The 18662-nt window shown below is 38.1% G+C and overlaps 1 protein-coding gene across 1 annotated transcript; it reads left to right on the top strand.

The window, feature by feature from the left end:
- The first annotated feature begins 1166 nt into the window (after positions 1 to 1166).
- On the top strand, positions 1167 to 18530 carry zgc:85777 (uncharacterized protein LOC405871 homolog). Its single transcript, XM_017694886.1, has 9 exons — positions 1167 to 1406; positions 10790 to 10910; positions 15417 to 15546; positions 15798 to 15904; positions 16382 to 16549; positions 16679 to 16852; positions 17290 to 17451; positions 17628 to 17778; positions 18046 to 18530. Exons 1-9 carry the CDS (start codon positions 1182 to 1184, stop codon positions 18134 to 18136), a joined length of 1329 nt encoding a protein of 442 aa, XP_017550375.1. The 5' UTR covers positions 1167 to 1181; the 3' UTR covers positions 18137 to 18530.
- The last annotated feature ends 132 nt before the right edge of the window (positions 18531 to 18662 follow it).

The following is an 18662-nucleotide window of genomic DNA, read 5'->3' on the forward strand; positions in this document are numbered from 1 at the left end:
ATTGTCAAAGCCTTGTTTGATGTCAGAAGCATTAGTATATAAATCATTATATAGGTGATCAATCAAAAATGTATCCTCTATTTCATTGCTGGACAAAATATTAAGGTGGCACTGTTTAGGGCCACTATGTATTGGTATGATCTGCTCCAAGCTGGGCAGGCAAAGCCCATCTACTGATTTAGAAATATACCTCCAATGTCATCTTAAAGGGGAATTCCTGTAATATTAAAAAAAATCTGCATTATTAAATAATTAAGATGTAGACAAAGTCATTCAGAGTGGTCTGTTGTGAAATACTCTATTCTAGAGAAGCTTACCACATCAGAATTGTTCACAGTGATGTTGATAGAAACCAGACATTTGAAGAGTTTAGTACGTCACAGAAAGTTATGACATGAAAAGGTTACAGATGTTTGTCTTAGACATTACGACAGTCTTTGAGGGTTTGGCCTGAAATATATTTTCAAAATCAATTCATGACGTAGATGCACAGCAGGAGTAGGGCGTGGGGTCCATAAAGAGTTAGTCCTCTAAGAAAACTTTTTTTTTTTTCAGACCTACCACCGTTTTACTCTTTTAATCAATGTTATGTTCAAAAACATAGAAGATGTGTAAGTTCACTGGTTGTTCTGGATAGTAAATAAAATAGCTGTATTCGCATTGCAGACATTGCGACCCCTGGTTCCTATCACCAGTGTTTCCCTATTTCTCTATTTCTCATCAAGCTGCTCTGAATGACTTTGTTTACAATGTTTTCAAATTTTAAAGGATAGTTTTTTTTTCCAGGTTCCTTTCCAAACCATTGCTATACATGTCTTGTTTCTGTCCAATTTCAGGATTCTTAAGCTTAATTTTCTTCATTTTTAACTATGCAAAATGACTTCCTTGTGAGGTTGCAGTTAATTGGAATTATCCACTCTTTTTGAAAGTGCAGTATCAGTAAACGGATTCCAGGGTGAGATCCAATTAAACTGAGATTTCTAGTTATCTTTAGTCTACACCTCTTCTTCTTTAGATTGTACCTTATAATCATCCACTCACAAGAACAAGCTATCAGTGACGTTGGTATATTTTGGGAAAATATATATGCATCCCGTGGGCCGCGCAATGTAAACGACAGAGGGAAGATTACCTTTAACTCACTGAGCTGTTCCTCGGGTTAGTAACTGACGCTCGCACGCATGCGCGCTGCGGAGCAGCAGCATATTAGAGTCACCATGGCTCTGTGTGGAAGAGCCCTGCAGAAGCGTTTGGCTTCCAGCCGTAATATTCTCACACCAACAGCGGTTTGCCACAAACGACAAATATCGGAAGATCCGTCTCCGAAATATAAGGCCTCCGTCCAGACCGTTGGTCATGTTCTCTACACACAAGAGCACTTTGCCCTGAAGGACTCACTAAGAAAGGTAAATCTGTAGCTAGCGCTAGCTAAGTTAGCATACTTCATGACAGTTTGAGCTTTTCGTCGCTATCGTGCTTAAAACTTTCAAGCTCAGTAGAAGTGTGGACACTGAGGATATCCCTCAAAGGCCAGCCTGCGGGTGAGGGGTCAGTGTAGGTGAGGGGTCAGTGAAGGTGAGAAGTCATAACACAACAAACTTGAGTACATACAGCTCCGTGTAGCAGCAGCAGGCAGGCAGGCAGGCACCACGTAGGTTGAAATGAAATGTCGTGGTTTATATTCCGTAACATGATATGTTTAGGGTATGGAGAGACGTTCAAAACGTCCTACTTGCATTAGAAAGATATAAAGCAGGGTATAAACGTGGTCACGTGACTCTGAATTTACACCGAGCGGCTGCGACTGACTGGCGCAGAGGGTCCTTTACAAAGCAGATAAAATGTTTGTAGCTCTTTGGAGTTTTAATGCATCTGACTGACCCAGAGGTCACGCAGATTCTCCTAATTGTGCAAAGGTTGAAGTCGTTTCTGCCGAGACCCCAGGCTGATGCTCTGGGGAACGATGGTATCTGCGCAAAGTGTGCGCAGCTATTAAGCGCCGAGGAATGACCTTATGGACTGCAACTACGCCTGGCTGCGTCGAGCACTTGAACAAACTCTGGCTGTGTCCACAACTGTGTCGTAATGTTCAGGGGCGCTGCAGAAGAGGTATCTTGGCAACTGTAATCATCTCGAAGGAGCACTATGTAACATTTTTTGTTGAAACTAAAAGGAGCATCATTACTGAGTAAGGAGGAAAAAACACATTAAATATGATGTGCATGCACAACTGTGAGTCACCCTGTAAAGCCTGCAACAATCATTTAAAAGTCAGAGGTGGGGGCATTTGGCTCTAGGAGTTCTAGGTGGCTACTTATCTTTGCCTCGTGCAAAGACAGGCCAGACTATGCTATACATGCAATACTAGCAGTGGTGGACAGTAAGTAAGTAAATGTAATTCGTTACTGTACTGAAGTAGTTTTTTCTGTATCTGTACTTTTTCCATTCTGGGCAACTTTTTACTTTCACTCCACTACATTTCAAAGTCAGATATCTTACTTTTTACTCCACTACATTATGAGAAATCTGTCGTTCCTTTTGGGTTTTGTGTGTATAAAAACGTAACATGTCAAAACAAAAGAAGTGCAAAGTAAGAGCACCAATGATGGAACTAACCTAACCTGTAAAAAGACCACAATATAGAAATATGTACACATATGCAGTTGTTCATACAAACACTTTCATTTTATAGTAAATTAGTTTGTTAGTTTATGTTTATGAACAGAGACCTACAGATCAATACAGTAAAGGAAAACTTATTTATGATCCTGAGTTTAAAGCCAGTTTTTATTCAACTTGTAACTAATTTACAAAGTAATTCTTAAACTGAAACTTTGCTTGTGTGTAAAAGTGATTTCAGAGCCACTCAGTTCTGCCTGATGGGAACTGTTTGCCTTCAGTGTTTTGTGCTTATGATCATTTTAATAGACGTCAACGTTTTATTAATTAAAGACATGCTATTAAAAACTGGTTTACCAAGAGAGACGCTGGAGGGCTTTCACCTGAAATGAGTTCAGGAAGCAAGTCTTGTTATAAAAATGATAACAGGACATCAGTCATAATTAATCTTTTAGTACTTTTACTTTTGATACTTAAGTACATTTGAAGCCAAATACTTTTGTACTTGTATCTCTACTTTAACTCAAGTAGATGACTTGTGTATTTCGTACACCTCTGTATACTAGTGAATGCATTAGGTGCTTATCCTTACCCCAGCAGTCATCGTGTGGAAGTCAGGATACACCCTGGACAGGTCAGTAGTCCATCAGAGGCATTACTAACAGTGCTGTGCCATTTTTTTGCATAGTATTCAGTGCTGTAGCATACAGTTTTGGATGCAGCCTTCTCTTCCCGTCTGCTTTTCTTGATTTTTCCTGATCTGGTAGCCGTTTGGATCCGCATGCTATTCAGCCCTGGCATTGAGGCCATGGGTTGGATCAGGCAAAATCAAGGCTAGCAGGTAGAATAAGACATTTTGATTAACTAATCCGCATTTCACACCAGAGAGGAATAAATTGTGTACTCAGAATGAGTGTTTGTTTATATCAGACACTTCACTGTGTTACAGTACTAAACCTATAAGGTCCTACAACACTGCAAACCCGAAGTCATAATGCTTTACTGCATAAATAATGAATTGTAACAATTTTTCTTTCAGAAAATGTCACAATTAATAGCAATATATTTTTAAAAATGTACAAGGTTCTTTGTATTTTGTTGCTGTATGTCAACATAATGGGATCGTGAAACTATACAGCTTACACTGAGCGTGCCATTGGATAGCCACATTCCTCGTTTGGCATGGACATGAAAGACAATGCGTTAACCTATATACATCCAGAGATCTTGTAAGGGCATTTGTTGGACTTTGGAAACTCACATATTCACATTTGCTACAGTTCTTTAACATTACAGATTTCAAAGTCAGATACCTGGGCTGGTATAAAGATCAGGAAGTAGTTATAAAAGCTCACACAGCATCATTTTTGGTCATGCTTTTACATGTGCCATTAAAAATTTGACCTTGAGTGGTGGAGGACTCCCTTTCGTCTTTAAAGGAAGAAAGAACTTTTCCGTATAAATGGAATCGATGAGCTGTTGGCTTAAAATAGTGTCCAACTGGAAATGGCTTTAACAAAGAGAAAGGATGTTGCCCTTTGTTTAGTCCTCAGTGGTTTTGGGTGGGTCAGAGTAGGTAAGTAAGGATACGTTTCAAAAGCAAAGGAAAAAACTCTACTCTCCCCGACAAAGGTTGCTAGGAACCTGGGGTTATGGTAGATGACCAACTCTCCTTTACGCACCATGTTGCCTCGGTGGCTCGGTCCTGCCGCTTTGCGCTGTACAACATCAGACAGATACGGCCGTTTCTAGCACAACAAGCCACCCAACTCTTGGTACAAGCAGTGGTCATCTCGCGCCTCGACTACTGCAATGCCATACTAACGGGCCTCCCGGCCTGTGTTGTAAAACCACTGAAGATGGTTCAGAACGCTAGAGCGCGTCTGGTCTTTAACCAACCAAAACGGGTGCATGTCACCCCACTGCTCATTGAGCTCCACTGGTTACCGGTTGCTTCTCGTATCAAATTTAATACTCTTACGATTGCCTACAAGGTGTTAACAGAGCAGGCTCCTTCCTACCTGCACTCGCTCCTAAAGGCTTACAGCACCGCCTGGCCGCTGCGATCCTCCAATGAACATCGCTTAGCTTTGCCAAACATTCACACAAAGCAATCGAGACTGTTCTCATACTTGATTCCCCAATGGTGGAACAAGCTACCTTCCAATGTCAGAGCAGGGGTGTCCCTCGCTGTTTTTAAGAAACTCCTGAAGACGGAGCTCTTCAGGGAGCACTTAGTCTAATCGCCTCTTGCAATCTAACCACTACCAACCTCATCTCCTTCTTGCCCTCCTTCCCTTCTCTACCCCGCTATTACCCTTTGGCCTCCTTTAAGGCCTGACTATGTTTGTTCTATGTACCTCATTATTTGTAAGTCGCTTTGGATAAAAGCGTCTGCTAAATGTAATGTAATAATGTAAAAAAAACCAAAAAACAGAGATGGTGCTTAAGTGTTTTGAGTAATACGTTCATATTGATTGATAGGTTGATATACAGGGAAATTGTGAAAAAACAATATATTGTCCATACACTTTTTCCAGAGGACATAATGATCCTCTGGCTCGTCTCCATGCCAGTCTCCAGGCCAGTCTCCTGTTTGTGTAATGTGCTGAAAGTGGCGGATAACCCAGTGCTCTTGAACCCTTATAACAAACAGAATGCACGCCTGAACAGTGACCTTTTTTGAAACTTAGGCTCCCTTAAGCCTGTAGTGCTTTCTTCGTTGCATTTCTGTAGTCCCTCCCTTCCTCTACATATTGAGTGATTTTTGGAAATTGCATTTATATTGTTTCTTGTTCTGCCATTTCTTGTTCTGAGTTAAGCTGGACTGCAGTTTCTACTCTCTGAGTTTTTAGCGTATTCCACACTAGACTTTTCAGGTTCACAAAAGTTCACAGCGACTTTATTGATGTGATGCTGGACCAGCCGAGTTTTCTTTTCAGATCTGTTTGTTCTGTTTACTCTTGGTTTGAAACCGTTCGTTGGTATTGGCTAATGATAGAACATGTTAGTCCACTGACTATTCCTCACATCTTTTTTTTAACAAAAAAACTTTATTACTATTATTATTGTTATTATTACATCCACAGACAGTATAACAGTACATGTTAGGTATTGGGCTCGCTCTCGCATTCTTTGTGGATTTGCACCAATATTAATAAATTTTGGGGCCAAATCTGTTTAAAACTTAAGCATTTATCGCAAATGTTTGTGTCACTTGACCCTTAGTCTTGGTTCTAGGAGCATCATTTAATGGAATCTGTTCTGATCAGGATTTATTGATGAGGTGTCTGCTGTGGCAAGAAAATACATCATAGTTAACTGGATTTCATATAGAAAACCTACTGTAACTCAGTGGTATAAAACAACATGTAATATCCTCCCTCCATAGCTTATTTAGATTAAGAAGTTTTATTAAGTCTGGGATGGGTTCTGGGATTACACCAAACCTGCTATCAGGAATGTAGTACAGTGTTGAAATGGAATGGAAAACAGTGACATGGACTGTCTCATTGTGTTTTCTGTTGTCCTTGGTATTTATGTTCTTAATTATTGATTGCAGCCATTATTATTGATGTTTCTTATTTAAATTGGTTTTTTTTATTTTTAATATGTAGCAGCTGTCATTGTACTGCATTGCACATTATATTGTCACACTTTGTACATTATTTGATTGTTAAGTAAACATGACTGGGGGAAGAAATCTGTTAAGGAAATGTTATTCCCACTGTTCACCATCATAATTTGAAAATCAATATAAAAATTAGATCTTTATTTAACTTTATCTAACTTTATTTTGTACAAAATCTACAAATGCACAAAGCGCTAACAAACTGTCTGGTGAAATTCAGATGCATTAGGGTTAAGATTAGGGTTAGGACCAGAGTTGGGTTTAGATTTGAAGGGATTAAAGAAAAAGTTCTGTTAAAATCTAACAGCTGTCTAAAGACAATGTGAGCATCTACAGTGCTTCAAGAAGTGTTACCTAAAAAAAAAAAAAGGCCATTATATGGGAGCTAAACTGACAGTCAGATTTATTATAACTGTATTACTGAGAATTAAGAAAGAAAAGGTCAGTCAGAGACTGTGTTAAAGATTGCATCTTTTATTAGCCTGGCTCATGGATGGTGCTGCCATGGTTACGTACAGCTTCACAGTGTGGCCTCACTTTTCATATTCAACAGTTTTATCTCATTTTATCCTCCCAAAAGGGTGTTATTCCAGTGTTTATAAATAATGCAATGTTTGATTCCACTGTTTATGAAGCATTTTGGCTATTATTGTGAATGACATTGCAGCAGTAATCCTCAATAGGATTAAACCAGAGTGTAAGTTTAGATGTCAACTAAATTAAATACAAACATTAATACTGACCATTGTTGTCAGTTGCTCTATTTATACTGAGAAAATCTGGACCAATGTTGAACTAGTTTTAACAGGTAGGTGGTCAGTGTACTGTGCAAACCCCTGTTTCTTAGGTGCTGTAGGAAATAAAAGAAGGCAGGACAGGTAGGGAATATGTTTACTACAATACATCAATGAACAGGAAATTTTGTGAGGAAATTATAGTGGCAGGAATTCATGGTAAAGAATAGTAACAGGATTGGGACAAGACAGGAAAACAGTTGGAACAGATCAGAAAAGAGTGAATTTGCAGTGTGTCATGCTGTGAGGAAATCACTCTTTTCAGCACTAGGGATTACTGTTCATCCTTTCACAGCCTCCAAAATTATGAAATCACATCTTTCACTCCTACATGCTTCAGAATTGAAAGGAGAAAATGCAAGCATATAGCAGTCTGGAAATTGTTGGAGAGCAGTAGTTGAACCTATTATTTTTTGTGTACTCCAGCTCTGTAGAGTTTAAGAAGTTAATCAAGTCAATGGATTTGACTTGGACTTAAGTCAATGGATTTGAAGTTGAAGTGCTGAATTTGAGCTTTAATTTAAGATCATTTACATCTTTATCTGATTTATAGAAATCACAGGCCATTGTGTAACACTGTGTAACTGGCTACACTGTGAAATGGCCCTACCAGCCGTAACCTCTTAAACTCTGCCTTTTGTTTGGAGGCTAAGGATTATTATTCGGTTATTACTTGAAAAACAATACAAACTGGCTTTATTGGAGTTATTATTATGTTATAAGATGGAAGAATGCAAGTCTGAAAGTCTACACTGTTAAAAATAAAAGTGAACTCAACTTAAAATTATAAGCAAACTGATCACACTTTTTTCTTAGTTAATCAAAAGTGCTCTTAATTAGAAACAAATAGAATTTGTTTTTTGTTTGTTACTCAGGGTTGCACAGAGGATAGGGCCTGGGTTTGGTTCTCTGGCTGGGCAACCAGGTTCCTTTCTGTGTGAGATCTGCATGTTGTCTCCCTGTGTCCGGATTTCCTCTGGGTACTCCAGTTTCCTCCCACAGTCCCTGGGTGTGAATGTGTGTGTAAATGTGTATGTCTGTGCGTCTACCCTGTGATGGCCTGGCAGCCTGTCTAGAGTGTGTCCTGCCTTCCCCCCAGTGACCGCTGGAATAGGCACACACACACCAGCAACCCAGAGGGATAAGCGGTTTAGAAAGTGTGTGTGTGTGTGTGTGTGTGTGTGTATGTAATGTTCACTTATGGATGGCTATAGCATTGCTGGGATTCAAACTCTTAATAAATTCAAAAGTTCAAAGCCCAGCAATGCCACTATTTTACATGTTTAGAAGCTCAAGAAAAGAAAATGACAGATGGAATTTGGTCCCAGCAAGTGGGGAAATTTTAGTAAAAAAACAAAATCTATATTGTTTACATAATTAAAATGCAGAACTAGAAACACAAATTTACCTGAAACAATGGTAGGATGTAATTAATTGCCAAACAGAAGTTTGTGTTAGAGCAACATGACTGTACAAGAACTGTGATATTAATCGTGGTGACTTTGTAGTGACTCACATTTGTTTCCCATAGAACTCTTTTTATTTTACCAGATAGGGAGGGATGTCAGACCTCAGTGACTCCATGCCTTTGTCTTTTTCTCAAGTGATTCTAGGACTGCAGACAGAAATCCTTACATAATGTGGATAGAGGCTAAAGCGTTAATCATCTTCTATAGAAACCTTAAGGGATGTAATGCTATTTCCACTTGAGCAAAATTAGTAACAGGACTGTGAGTTATTACAACATGATTTATTGCTGCAGGAGGGTGCCATGAGATTTCAGTTATTCTCCACCAACAGGAAAATACTCGAATACTTGTACAACCTTATTTCCAAAAAAGTAGGACACTGTGCAAAATGTAAATAAAACAATGCAATGATATGTAAATCATTTAAACAATTTATTTAATTGACAGTAGTACAAAGACAGCATATCAAATGTTGAAACTGAGAAATTTAGTTTTTTTATATTTGATGCCATCAACATGTTCCAAAAAAACAGGGGCAACAAAAGGCTGGTAAAGTTGTGCAGTGCTAAAAAAAAAAAAAAAAACACCTGGTGGTTGATTGGCAATAGGTCAGTAACATGATTGGGTATAAAAGATGCATAACAGAGAGGCTGAGTCTTTCAGAAGTAATGATGATGAGAGGTTCATCACTCTGTGAAAGACTGCACAATCAAGTAGTGCAGCAATTCAAGAATAACGTTTCTCAATGTAAAATAGCAAAGTTCTTAGGGATTTCATCATCTACAGTACATAATATCATTAAAAGATTCAGAGAATCAGGAGAAATCTCTGTATGCAAGGGACAAGGCTAAAAAACAGTATTTGCTGGCCATGATTTTTGGGTCATGATTCTGTCATGGAAACCACTGTGTGGGCTCAGAAGCACTTCTGAAAACCACTGTCTCTGAACAGTTTGTCGCTGCATCCACAATTGCAAGTTAACTATATATAAATATAACATATATAAACAGGATCCAGAAATGCTACCGTCTTCTCTTGCCCCAAGCTCGTTTAAAATGGACTGATGGGAAGTGGAAGAGTGTCATGTGGTCAGACAAGCTAACATTTCAAATTCTTTTTGAAAATCATGGACACTGTGGCCTCTGGGCTAAAGACCACTCAGCATGTTATCAGCATACATTTCAAACACCAGTATTCATGATGGTATAGGGGAACATTAGTGTGCATAGCATGAGTGACATGCACATCTGTGAAGGTACCATTAATGCTGAATGATATATACATGTTTGGGCAACATATGCTGCCATCCAGATGACGTCTTTTTCAGGAAAGGCCTTGATTATTTTAGCAAGAAGATGCCAAACCACATTCTGCATGTATTACAACAGCCTGGCTCTAAAGTAAAAGTCAAATTCAGTATGGGCATATATTGTTGAAACAGCAATAAAATTTCTAATTTTCAACATTTGATATATTGTCTTTGTAGTGTTTTCCTTTAAAAATATGGTTTACATGATTTGCATATCATTGCATTCTATTTGTATTTACAGTCTGCACATTGTTGCAACTTTTTTGCAAATAATGTACTTTGTTATTGTGCTTGAGTATCGTTTTGGAAGATTTGTACTTTTTGGAAGTATTATTGAAATTGAATACTTGTACTTTTACTCAATTACATTTCCAAAGAATACTTTATAGACCTTATATTTTCATTTAGTCCTTCAGAGTACAACACTCAAATCTCAAAATCTTTTTCCTATGTTCCAGTGCAGTTTTTTCCCCCCAAAACACCATTGTTACAACATTGTTATAAAAGGAAATCATAATTACAATTGTGATCATTTGTCTTTGCCATACCACACATCACCAAACTAAGGAAAACTTTTCATTTGTTTATGTTTAAATGACAGTACATTCTTTCCTTCATGCATATTCATTGTGATACAGTACCCATACATTCACTGAAGTACAGTTTCTCTGTTCTCTGGTACATGAGACACACATATTACACCTTTATTTAAATGTTATTTGGAACTGTGTGCTGACTTACTTGGAAACATATAAATATCCTTATAACAGGAGTTATAGCTTAGTTATGCTTATGTTAAATGTAGAATTTGAATTTTGCACTTTTACTGAAAGTACTTTATATATTTAAACTATAAGCAAGATTGGAGATTGAAGCTTGGAAATCATTTGTGTGCTGCATTTGTGCTTTTGTGTATTTATACATTTTCTTTCCATCTGAATTTTGTGTTTTTTGTTTATACTTGCAGATCATTGATCAGGAGATCAACCCTTATGTGGACAAATGGGAGGATGAGGGCCAGTTTCCAGCTCATAAAATCTTCAAGATCCTAGGAAGTGCTGGATTTTTGGGTGTCAACAAACCTGTGGGTGAGCAGACCATAAATTGTTGACTTAAAGTGACAAACCTTAACTTATAAAAACTTTTTCTTATAAATAGGCACCTTTACAAAAGAAGAGATAGCAGTGTGTTTCTGAGCCAAAATGATGAATCTCTAATGAGCATTATGGTTGCTCTCATAGGGTTTTTTATAGTAATAAGATAACTCTCTTGTAGCAAATGTATCTTCAGCAGTCAGACATTAACTTTATTGCTGCACCAGTGTAAAAGCTAGTCATTATCTTGATGTTTCAATAAGGTAAATTATGAAATCTATGGCAAGTCTGCATTGGTGTAACATCCGTGTGCATGAATTTTTGAAGCGGTCCTTGAATTACGAAAGTGCATTGATATCTCACTACATCATGTACAGTTCTGAGATCTCCCTTCCTTTGTTTAATTTCCATTCAAAATGGCCATTAAGTTATTATTTGTTCAGAGAATATTTCTGAGGATATATAGATAAGATAATGCACTTGCATAAGAAAGAGGCAAATCAAAGGAAAAGTAAAAAAAATATTCAATAAATTTATTAAAACATAAGAAAATGGGACTCTTAACAATTGTGCAAAACATGATAACAGTTTTGGTGGTCTACCATCAGATAAACAGCACTTAAAACTTTCATCTTTGAGAGAGAGAAGAAAATCAAACAAAAAAAAGTTGCTGTTGTTCCCATAATAATGGACTGACCACCATCACAATGGACTGTCCAAAATCACTAAATGTGCTTGAGATTACTGGGATTGTGGGGAAAAGAAAGAGGCAATCAACTTCTAAGACTAAACTTTGGAGTTGTGAAAAAATTTTCCTTGCAGGTGTCTTGGAAAAACTGAAAGCAAGGAATGGAAGTTCGTTAAATGGAATATGTTTTCTGCTTTTTTCCTGATATTGAAAAAATAAAAAAAATTGTAGATGAATAAATAAAGGGTGACTTCTGACTTTTTCACATGTGTGAACAATAGTATAACATTTTTGACTGATCTGTGACTGAAGTTTTATAGATTGTATAGTGCTGGAATGACAGTCTGCACTTGGCAAGAATTATATAACTTTTTTAGCTGCTCTCCACGTTGCATTCTTCTAACAGCTTTAACAATTCATATTTCAGTTATGTGGATCTACAGGACTGAAGAGACATGAGCTTTGGTTGGTGAGAACAGTGCTGAGAGCTTGTTGGGCCAATGGGGAAATCACCTCATAAATCTGTAGGTCAGGAGAGAGAGGCTCTCGCATTAAGAAGTGCTGACACTGGGAGCCTTTAGCATTAGCAGGCAGGATTAAAAGAGAGCTTGGGAAGCATGTTCTGGACACAAGATTACCTTCTAGGATACTGTCTCACCTCATGGTTTTTTCTCTCAGAGATTCCACATTTAGATTTTGTACTTGGACATTATGATAATGATGGTAAAATGACTGCGATATAGTCATACTTTTCCTGAAAGATCTGAAAAGATTATTTGGAGGCAATTCATTGTACAAGCAATTATGTGTAAAACAAACAGTCCTTCAGTAGCCAAAAAATGATATGAGTCATGATTTCTCTGAAATACAATGGGGCACAAGCAGAGGATTACAGTCTTGATTATTGTGCTCAGTCAGGACATTTAAAGCTCCTCCTTAACAGTTCTTGCTTTCTTCTTGCATAAATACTACCTAAATTACCTAAAAGGTCATAAGGTTCATTTTTAAAAACACTGGAATACAAAGTCAGGCTTCTTTCTAATTGCAAGCTACCACAGAAGTAAAAAACAATTCCTCTTTTTCTCTCAGCATAGGAACGTTATTGGAACCTCCCAGAAACTGGATGGTAGTTCCAAAAGTTCTTGAAAGTGAAGAACAGATTAATGTCCACGTAAAAATCTCTCTCAACTGAGAAAGAAATTCCCAAAAATCCCTAATCACAAAAAGGAAAGAGTGACCACCAAACTGCTGATAAGCTTGGACATTGTGTCAGTGACCTCGCCTCCCCTCCGCTTAAAGAATTGTTATTCCAACTTGTAAAGTATTTAGTGCAAACTCACATTTGCTTAACTTGGCACTGTAGCCTGTTATGTCTCTTTAGGATGGGTCTGTTAGGTTCCATGAACATGTATGAAAAAGTAGAGCTCGTTGAATATCTCCTGTCTCTGTTGTATATTCTGGGACATTTCTGGTGTAATCAGATGGAATCTGATAAAAATACTGTTTGATTTGAATTATAGATCGCTCTTGTTTATACAACTTTATGTAGCAGCTAATCTTTCTACAGAGAGAGTTACTTTCAGCTATCTCTGTGATGGTTAGAATAATTTTGATCCAACAATTCTTTGGGGAAACGGGGGCCTAGTTAGGAAATACACTTGGGTTTAATTACATACTTGGTTATCATTCATATACACACATTCTCCCAAATGCAGATGTGAATAATTAAAGCAGTTTATGGTAAATCATGTTTCCATAATTAGGGGCACAACCTGGCCGTCTCTCTGCCACTGAGCATAAGATTGCTGTAAATCTTTTTCATTGCAAAATGTAACACTGACAGAGTCAAACCACATTCTTTATATTTTTTCCAACATGGGAACACATGGGAAGGAATGGAATAAGTTGGATGCATTCTGAGTGGCTGTTTGTCTCTCTTTGGGATTTATCTTCTTGGCAGTTTCAGTTGCTGAAGCCAGTGCTCCTTCCTCTTCTGTCTGGCTGCTGTTTGAGGCCCTATCACTGCAATAGCCTTATCTCTCCAAGGCTGTATCTGTTTCCTCTGCTTTCACTTTCCTCTCCCAATGCTGCCTCTTCCCTCCTCAGTGGCTGCAGAAAATGACCTTTGCTAGTGAAGGAAATGTATGTTGAGTTCCCTTTTGCCACTTTTGGACATGTTTTCGGATTCTGACTGTCACTGGTGTCCATAAATATTTGTGATGCTGAAAACTTTGCAAGGTCCATCGCATTGATGTGCCAACAAACATCCACATTATTTCCCTAATGACAAACGTAAAGGAAAGCCTCAACAAAGTAAGTTCATTCACTGAAAGTCTGCAAAGAGATAGAAAGTGCTAAAAATGTGTTTAGCAGTACAAGACCACATAACCTATATGATGTTATGCAGCATGTTCCAGGACTTGTATAGAGACTAAGTGGTCTTAAATGGGGTGGAAAGTTTTCTGTTAAGTGTTAAATGGTAGGGGTATTCTTTTTTTTTAAAATCACACTGAAACTGTCATTGTCATTTTCTTTGTTCTAACATTTCACCACTGTGTTTTAATCAATTGAAACTAATTTCATAAATACAATAAAGCTTTCACAATCCAGGCTAGATGACCCTTCTTATGTTGCATGAGCAGAAATCTTGCTCTGCCTAATAAGTAGCATCACCAAAGTTTTGTTTCAATTAAGTGACCCTTATTAGTTCTACAACGGAGAAGTTTCACATCCGCATATAACCTATCTGTGCAGTGAAACACCACATACACAATAGTGAACACACAGACTTGGGGGGCAGTGAGCACACTTGCCTGGAGCGGTAGGCAGCCAATATTCGCAGTGCCCAGGGAGCAGTTGGGAGTTAGGTGTCTTGCTCAAGGGAACTTCAGTTTCATACTATTGGCTTAGAGGATTGAACTGATGACCTTTCAGTCACAGGGCTGGTTCCCTAACCTCAAGCCCATGACTGTCTGACATAATTAGCAACTAATGTCTGAAACAATTAAAGGGACACTCTGGCAATAACAAAAAATGTATTGCTACACCTGTTGTAAACATGCTTACTTGAGTCCTTCAGAGGATAGTCTCTAGAGTGGGATTTTATGGTTTAAACTCCCTTCTGATGATTAATCTTGAAAGTGGGAGGTACTGCAAAAAATACAAGGGCTTTGTGGTGGGACACTGAGTTTTGTTATGAAAAGGAAGGTATATAGCTAACATTATTGTTAGGAAGTGAAATATTACAACTGTGGCAACTGTTCAGATCATCACTACAATGGGAAGAATTAATTATTCAAATGACATCATATGATGCTTGATTATTCAAACATCATGCGATGCTTGATTTATAGTTTCAAGTTAAAACTCCCACTAATGCTGACTTTCTATTTATTGGCTTATAGATCAGTGGCTATGCTACTAGTCAGGATTCGTTGACACAACAGGGATTCACAATAGCTGTATGACTGGTTCCAGCATGCACTACACGAATCAAACATTGTGTCTATAGTGATGCACTAAATAACATTAACCTCTAGTTTTAGAGAAGAATTCCCCTTTAAGCCTAAATTGAGAAGACTGACTTGATATGAGGACATAGCATTTGTCTCAAAACTCTTGTTCTTAACTGAATTGTTTGAATAGATCTGAAGTGTTCCCAATCCGTAAATTTAAATGATTTTCAGAGTGTATCATAGTGCCCCCGGCCACCCACTGAGATATCAAATGATGTTAATGACTCATGGTGTAGTGAAATGTGAGTTGAATTTAAACACTCATTTGAACTTAACTGCATTGTTTGATGTTGGCAGAATATGGCGGTCTGGGACTGGACTTCAGCTTCAATGTGGCTGTGGCAGAGGAGCTGGGGAATATCAACTGTGGAGGTATTCCCATGGCCATTGGGGTTCAGAGTGATATGGCTACCCCTGCACTAGCCAGGTAACTTTTTTATGTATTCACTTTTGGATTTTGGACACAGATCTCCGAACTCTATGTATGCATTCCATACTTTCTTGTGTTGTGTTCATGCAATGTGCCTGTAGATTAATATTCTTTAATAAAGCTTCAGTCCACCATGCAGTGGCTTTTTATTTTCTCTCAAGGATACAGCTTTGACACAGAAAAAATCTGAATCATGAATAATGTGCCATTATTGTTATGAGGGATGTAACTGAACTCTGTGCCGGCAGGTTTGGATCTGCAGAGCTAAAGAAAGAGTTCTTGCTGCCCTCCATAATGGGAGACAAAGTGGCATGTCTGGGAGTGAGTGAAATAGGCGCTGGCTCTGATGTGGCGAGTAAGTCTTCACTTTGCTCATGGCAACATCTAAACAAGGGATAAACATGGACAAGAGAGGATGTAAACTTAATTATTTCCTAAAATGAGCACTTCAAAGCATTTTAGTCATGCTCAGATTAAAGAACTCAATTTCATGGGTATATCATACAAAGCTAATAGATTCATATTTTATCATGTATTTATTTCTGTTTATTTTCTCTTATACTAGACAAAACTAGATGCAGGTCATTCTATGAAGGCTAATTATTTCTGCCTTCAGTCCCTTGTGGTTCACATCAGGGCATTATTTCTGTGAGCATTTGATAAGATTGTTAGGAAAGTCTTCTGCTTCGAGCGACCTGACCTTGCTCCCTGGCAAAATGAGAGAGCTTTATTTTAAGTATTCTTTCATTCTGGAAATTAGGGCAAAGTTCCCCAAGTGGGAACTGAGCATTGATTTAGAATAAAACTGAATATGAAATGTTTTGTGATCCAGGCATAAAGACTAAGGCTGTGCGAAAAGGAGATGAGTTTATTATTAATGGGGGAAAGATGTGGACTACCAATGGAGCACAAGCAGACTGGATGTGTCTCCTGGCCAACACCAGTGATGGGCCTCCACACAAGAACAAGTCCCTCATCTGTTTGCCCATGGATCTACCTGGTAGGAAAGCAAGGAAGCTTTTGTGTCCTCTTAACATGTTACTCAGCAGAACTTCCACTGCATGTACAGTTCTTTTATTGCCATGACGTCAATATCTATTGTAGATGGCAATGTTTCTCATATTTACAGGAATTCAAATTGCTCGTAAGATTGATAAGCTGGGTATGTGGTCGTCGGACACAGTCGAGGTGTTCTTCGATGATGTCCGGGTTCCCTGTAAAAACGTCATCGGGCAAGAGGGAATGGGCTTCACATACCAAATGCTTCAATTCCAGGAAGAGCGACTTTGGGGAGTGGCAAATAGTAAGTTATGGTGATATTTCCCATGTGTCCTAGCCTGAGGACAAAAATGACCCCCACCACTCTGAGGTTATGAGGAGTATGATTCAGTGCCAGTGTAACACTGACACCACGTTCACTGAACTTTAGTGTACATTGCGTCACTGTGTGAAATGACAATGAAATTTCAAAATGTTTTTGGATATTGTTTAGAAAAAATAACTGGCTGAATGTGTGGGAACAGCCATCATCTGAAGTGGAAAAACTATTCATTTCCTTTTGATTACTTTGGAAATATTCCCATTTGACTTCAGCAGCACAGCACAGCATATCCCCCTCTTAAATATCTCTGGAATAATCAAATAAGTTTTCTAATAACTTGCAGTAAAAGACTGTTCTGTCTTTTTGCCATTTATAGTATGAATGTTTTTCAACTGTTTTGTTGTGCTTCCAATTTGAAGTTTTGACGACAATGGAAAATGTGGTGCAGGCAACGATTAACTACACACGGCAGAGGAAGATCTTCCAGCAGCCGGTACTGTATCACCAGGTTGTGCATTTCAGGCTGGCAGAGCTGCAGACTGAGATTGAGCTACTGCGCTCCCTCCTATACCACTGCATAGGTGGGCCCACTCATCATCATTTCAGCCTAATCTATGTAATTTCATATTTCTTAACATGCACATTTCAGTATCTGCATATGTGAAATTAAAACCTGCAGCTGTGGATCCGTATGTCACCATTAACTAAAATCAAGAGTCAGGTTTGATGCCCATTATTTTTGGATCTGTTGTTTCAGCTCTCTACATTAAAGGCAATGATGTGACAAAGTTGGCGTCAATGGCTAAGCTGAAGGCAGGCCGTCTAGCCCGAGAGTTAGGAGACAGTTGTCTGCAGTACTGGGGAGGAATGGGCTTCACCGGTGATGTTCTGGTCAGCAGATTCTATAGGTCAGTCTCTTGCTGGATTTTTTTATTTAATCTCATGCAGTGTGAGGCTCTGCCCTTAGTCTGTTATTGATGTGCATTAAGCAGCAGTGACACCTAGTGATATGGCATATTAAGGCAGAAATGGACTGTCTTGCCAAATAACAAGTGGTAGATATTTATAGTTTATATAACAATTTGACACTACTGATCTTCTGAATATAGCTTTGGTAAACATTCATGGGAGTGCATATTTTCATCAGATCTTGCTGTTTTGTTTTATGTCATCAGGGACTCCAGATTGATGTCAATCGGGGCAGGGGCGGATGAGGTCATGCTGTCAATCATCTGCAAGTACATGGACACCCTACCCAAAAAATGACACCAATGTTACATCTGTGTTGATGATAACAAAGTGCACTTAATTTAGTTTTCTAAGCTATACTAATATAGTTTAATAAAAGCTGTGAAGACTATTCATTTTAAAATGGAAAGAACATGAATTTATAACTTGTTGCCTTGATAACTTTATATATATATATAATATATATATATAAAATGTTAATTGTGATTACTGTAGTTTGTCAAGTAAACCTTGTACTTATTGTATTAATTATTTTAGCATGTACAAACTGAAGCTGGTCAATGAGTAAAGAATTTTATTGTAAAGAAAAAAATCTACTTTTGTGACCATGTTTTTTCCCTTTCTAGAAAAGGGAACATTTCTGTCCTCAGAACAGTACACACACAAACCAATAAAAGCTTTTTAATTTCTAGCAGAGTGCCATGGAGATTCATTTTTGTGAATCCCTGTAGTAGCACTCTCTCCTGATATTTTGTAGCTGTCAGAACAAAACCTTATTTTTGCAAATTGGTAACTTTACAGGAAAGGAAGTTATTGTAACAAT

This window comes from Pygocentrus nattereri, chromosome 27, assembly GCF_015220715.1.
Source record: "Pygocentrus nattereri isolate fPygNat1 chromosome 27, fPygNat1.pri, whole genome shotgun sequence".
Classification (NCBI taxonomy): Eukaryota; Metazoa; Chordata; class Actinopteri; order Characiformes; family Serrasalmidae; genus Pygocentrus; species Pygocentrus nattereri.